This window comes from Panicum virgatum, chromosome 5N (genome assembly GCF_016808335.1).
Source record: "Panicum virgatum strain AP13 chromosome 5N, P.virgatum_v5, whole genome shotgun sequence".
Taxonomy (NCBI): Eukaryota; Viridiplantae; Streptophyta; class Magnoliopsida; order Poales; family Poaceae; genus Panicum; species Panicum virgatum.
This window is the reverse complement of record NC_053149.1, coordinates 68,627,874-68,633,322: the sequence shown is the minus strand read 5'-3', so window position 1 is coordinate 68,633,322 and position 5,449 is coordinate 68,627,874. Positions and strand designations below refer to the sequence as shown.

Below are 5,449 nucleotides of genomic sequence, written 5' to 3'. Positions count from 1 at the left end.
CGCAGTAGTGCTAGCTCGACGCAAGCTGCGCCACTACTTCGAGGCTCACCCCGTCACCGTGGTCTCGTCTTTCCCCTTGGGAGAGATAGCCCGCAACCGGGAAGCCGAGGGCAGAATCGCCAAATGGTCTGTGGAGCTAATGGGAGAGACACTCACTTACGCCCCCCGCAAGGCAATTAAGTCCCAAATCTTGGCTGACTTCGTGGCTGAATGGACGGACATTCAGCTACCCCCATCACAAATCCGGGGCGAATGCTGGACTATGTACTTCGACGGGTCGGTGATGAAAACTGGAGCCGGAGCCGGCCTCCTCTTCATCTCACCTCTCGGAGAACACATGCGGTATGTAATCCGCTTGCATTTCCCTGCTTCGAACAATATGGCGGAGTATGAGGCCCTCCTCGGTGGCCTCCGCATCGCCATCGAGCTTGGCGTCAAACGCCTCGATGCGCGCGGTGACTCTCAGCTCGTCGTCGACCAAGTAATGAAGGAGTCCAGCTGTCACGACCCGAAGATGGAGGCGTATTGCAACACAGTACGCCGCCTCGAGGACAAATTCGACGGCCTCGAGCTCAATCACGTCCCACGCAAGTACAATGAGGACGCGGACGAACTGGCCAAGATAGCTTCGGGGCGGACCACCGTCCCCCCGAACATCTTCGCTCACGACATCTCCAAGCCCACCGTCGAGTTCAAGCAACCGACGGAGGCAGGCCCCTCGTCCGCCGGACCCTCCGACGGGAACCCCCCGGCGGACGGGGTCGGGCCCATGGATACTAACTTCGGGACAACCTCCGCGGACGAGGCCGAAGCAATGGAAGTTGACGAGGCCCCCGCTTCGCGAGACTGGCGCGTTCAGTACCTCGAATGGATGGTTCGAGGGCTCCTACCCTCGGACCGCGCTCAGGCGCGACGCCTTGCCAGGCGGGCCAAGTCCTTCGTTCTAATCGACAACGGGCTATACAAGCGTAGCCCCTCGGGTGTCCTGCAACGTTGCATCCCCATCCCCGAGGGCAAGGAGCTGATCCGCGACATCCATGCTGGCGTCTGCGGCCACCACGCCGCGCCACGCACCCTCGTGGGTAACGTGTTTCGTCAAGGCTTTTACTGGCCCACCGCGGTCGCCGACGCCACTGACGTCGTGCGGACTTGCGAGGGATGCCAGTTCTATGCCCGAAAAACACACCTCCCGGCCCATGCCCTGCAGACCATCCCCGTCACGTGGCCGTTCGCCGTGTGGGGACTGGACCTCGTCGGTCCGTTGAAGAGGGCACCCGGGGGCTTCACCCACTTGCTGGTGGCGGTCGACAAGTTCTCCAAATGGATCGAGGCTCGACCCATCGGCAAGATCAAATCCGAGCAAGCAGTCCAATTCTTCACCGACATCGTCTTCAGGTTCGGGGTCCCGAACTCGATTATCACCAACAACGGCACCCAGTTCACAGGCAAGAAGTTCTTGGCGTTCTGCGACAGCTTCCACATACGTGTGGACTGGTCAGCTGTGGCTCACCCACAGACGAACGGGCAAGTGGAGCGTGCCAATGGCATGATCCTCCAAGGACTAAAGCCGAGGATCTTCAACAAGCTGAACAAGTTCGGCCGAAGGTGGCTCACAGAGCTACCCTCGGTCATCTGGAGTCTGAGGACGACCCCGAGCAGAGCTACGGGTTTCTCTCCGTTCTTCCTCGTCTATGGCGCCGAGGCCATCCTCCCCACCGACTTGGAATACGGATCGCCAAGGCTCATGGCATATCAAGAGCAACGAAACCAGCGAGCTCGCGAAGACTCGCTGGACCAAGTGGACGAGGCTCGAGACATGGCACTTCTGCATTCCGCGCGCTACCAACAGTCCCTACGAAGGTACCAAGCGCAGAAGGTCCGGCGCCGAGACCTCAACAAAGGGGACTTGGTGCTAAGGCTTCGGCAGGACAACAAGGGCCGCCACAAGCTCTCACCTCCATGGGAAGGACTGTACATAATCGCCGAGGTACTCAAGCCCGGCACGTACAAGCTGGCCAACGAAAAAGGCGAAGTCCTCACCAACGCTTGGAATATACAACAGCTACGTCGTTTCTATCCTTAAGCATTTCAAGCAATTTCTATATTGTTCGTAATCGCATTTTCGATTTCCCGAAATAATAAGGAAGCACCCTTCACTTATCGCTTTTTGGGAACCTTCCCGACCCTCGAGGGCTCGGGCGCACACGAACATAGAGGTACGCTCGGCTTTACCCTCGGCAAAGCCGAGCCTCCCTCGGGGGCTACTACGGGGGGAACCCCCGAACGTCCCCAAAAAGTCGCCAGTGTTTTTTCGAAATATTTCCGTCTCGATCCTGAGCTTCTCGTATCCTTGGAAAAAACGGACGTGAGGCGTAAGCAACCACGGTACGGGGCTGGCCGAGTCGTGGGGCCGCCTACGCCTCCGGGATACGGCACCCCCCTCACCACCCTACGCCTACGTTGCTTATGAACGCGAACTTCCTCGCAGATGTTTATCTAAGTCGCGTACGAAGAACACGGAAATAAAGTAAAGGAACACAGGCTCGATCACACAAGGCCTCGACGGGCCACATATTCAAATTACGAAACAAAATCCTTTATATTCATAAAGTGCGATTACAAGGCATGACCATGATAAACACTAATCTATTTACATGGGCATCGAGGCCCAATTGTCCTACAGGCTACCATCCCCCCCTTGCGGGTCTTCAGGAGTGTCGAATTCGGCGATGGGAGGGATGTCCGCCTCGAGCTTCTCGGCGAGGACGGTGGAGAACTCCTCTGCGGCTGCGTCGGCTTCATCCATGATGGCCGATGTGGCGTCCACGTCAGCATCATCCGGGACGACGTACCCCGACGACACCCTCTGGAGATCCATGAGGTAATGCGTCGAGGCCACGGCGAGAGCCCGCAGGACACCGAGGCGGAAGGTGCTCTTGGCATGTTCGGCAATCCGGCCGCCTAGCGCGCGCAGGCGGCTGATCACCGAACTGCCCGAGACGGCACCCTCCCCCTCGAGCTCTTGACACACGCTCACGGCGGTCTGCTCCAGCTCAGCAAACTCCATTTGTGCCGCCGTGAGCGCGGTATGGACCGCTTCCTTCGCCGTGGTCTCGTCCGCCACCTTCTGCCTCAGCTCTGAGCAAAGGAAATCAACGTCAGTTACGAAAAGTAACAAATCAACGGAAAATCAAAGGTACTCACCCGCTATGTTCTTCTGCGCCTCCTCCCTCTGGGTACGGGCAGCCTCTTCGAGCGAGGACAAGAAGGCTTCTTTTTCCTTAAGACTAGCCCCCATGTTCTGGAGGGCCACCTCCCTCTCTTCGAGGGCCACACCCTGTTCCTGGAGGGTCCCGGCGAGCGCAACCATGGCCACCTCTTTGTGGAGGAGCTCGGCCTTCTGTTGCTCGAGCGTGGCACTGAGGCGCTGCAGCTCAGCGCTCTGCCCCTCCGCCTCACGAGCCCTACCCTCGAGCGCCGTCCGAAGGCGCTGCAGCTCGGCAGCTTGTACCTCGGCCTCTTGGGCCTTCTCCTCCGCTGCCGCCCTCTGGACGTCCCGCTCACCAGCCACCCGAGCCAGCTCCTCCTCCAGCGCCCGCTGACGCGCTCCCAGATCGGCCATTTTTGTGTTGGCATCGATGTTTTTGAGCACCAGCTCGGCGTTGTGTTGCCCGAGCTGGCCTATCTGGGAGTACAGCCGGTTCATCTCGACGCTCTTCTCGCGCGAGAATTCCCTCAGCTGCTGCAAAGGGGGACGGCGTGGGTGAAGACGCGCGAAAATTTAAAACCAATCCGAAGCAATTTCCAGGGGAAATACTTACCTGGCTGACCTGGTAATCTGCATTCTGATGAAGCTGATAGGCGCGGTCGAGGGCCTGCAAGATCTCGCGCCCGACTCCCATCTGCTTGTTCCAGGCCTCCTCCTCCTCCCGCTCCTTGCGAAGGAACTCTGAGGGGACACCGGACGGGACGATCACCCCGAGGTGGCTCCCCTCAGACGCCCCCGCTTCGAACACGCCCGCACTGGCCGACGCGAACTCGACGATGTGGGCGGTGGCGCTCACCGCAGCAGCGGGGTCGATATCCATTGAGTCCCCGTACTCCCCGCTGCTGTCCGGCAGCTCTACCGCCGCCGTCGCGCCCTCCTGCGCCGTTGGCACGGGCACTATTGCGACGGTACCCTCGTCCCGGGCCTCGGTGGGCTCCGAGATGGGGGCTCCTTCTACCCCTGGCGCCTCTTGCGCCATGTCCTCCGTGAGGCCCTCGTCCTCGGCCCTCGAGGGCTCGAAGATGAGGGTCTCCTCGGCTGCTTGACCGGCAGGGCGCTCCTGCGCGCCCCCGCCAGTTTCTCCTGTGGCCGGGCGGGCAGCGCTGTCCGCGTCGCCCTGACCGGCTTCAACTCCAATAGCCGTTTGGGCGGCACCACCGGCACCGCCCGGGCCTGTCTCCTTAGCGTCGGCCGCCGGAGCGGCCGCCCCGGCACCACGCTGGCCGGCGTCGCCCTGACCGGCGTTACCCTCCTCCTCCCGGGCTCGCTGAGCCGCCTGAGCCCCTCGGGCCACGGCCTCCCGTAGCCTAGCGGCCGCCGCCTCGAGATCCACGATGGGCGGGGGCTGCGGCGCCGTGTGTGGAGTACTGCGAGGCCCGGTCTTGAGAGCCTTGACCGGGGCAAGCCGCACTGCATCCTTGGGAACGGCCCCGGAGCTAGAAATCAAGAGACGCAAGTTAAGCAGGATAGAGAAGTCTACCAAATGCATAACAAAAAATGGAATCTAAAATGCTTACCCAGATCGAGCACTCATACTCCGCTTCCTCGTGGCGGTCTTCCGGACTCGGGGCATCGAGCTGTCCCTCAAAGGCTGCCCCGAAGCCGCCCCCCTCGTGTCAGCCCGGTCCCTCGAGGCTGCCAGCGCGGACGACTCCTCTCCCGCCGCAGCCTCGTGGCCATGGATTAGCACTTGGGGCGCAGGCGACTCCTCGCCGGCCGCCGGCAAGGATGACTCCCGCGCCACACCCTCGAGGGAGAGGTTCGCCAACGACCCCCCTGCGGCCCTCGGCTCCTCTGGCGCCACGGTCGCTTCCTCTTCTTCGTCCCACAGGTAGAACGGTGGGGGGCTCGCGCCCTCCCCGTCCCCCCTCGGAACGTGGTCCTCGGCGTCCAAGACCTCCTCCTCGTCCTCCTCCGAGGACTCGGGTGTGGCGGGCTGTGCCTTCCCCTCCGCGCGAGCAAGCTTGCACGCCTTGTCGTGCCCCGCCTTTCTCTTCCTTTTCCTTTCGACCTTCACCTCTGCCGCGTCCTTCCGTCTCTTCATCTTCTCCGCGTGGAGGCGATTGATCAGGCGCTGCTCTGGGACCGGGGGCCTCGAGGCGCCGCACCTCAAACCCTGTAAAACACACCCGAAGAGGGGGTCAGGAAAAAGGGAACTACACGACGCACGACGAGTTCGAA

The 5,449-nt window shown here is 61.4% G+C and overlaps 1 protein-coding gene across 1 annotated transcript; it reads left to right on the top strand.

Annotated features, from left to right (window-relative positions):
• Positions 1-514: 514 nt before the first annotated feature.
• Positions 515-4,574, top strand: LOC120675106. Its single transcript, XM_039956196.1, has 3 exons — positions 515-1,252; positions 1,439-1,651; positions 4,260-4,574. Exons 1-3 carry the CDS (start codon positions 515-517, stop codon positions 4,572-4,574), a joined length of 1,266 nt encoding a protein of 421 aa, XP_039812130.1.
• Positions 4,575-5,449: the final 875 nt, after the last annotated feature.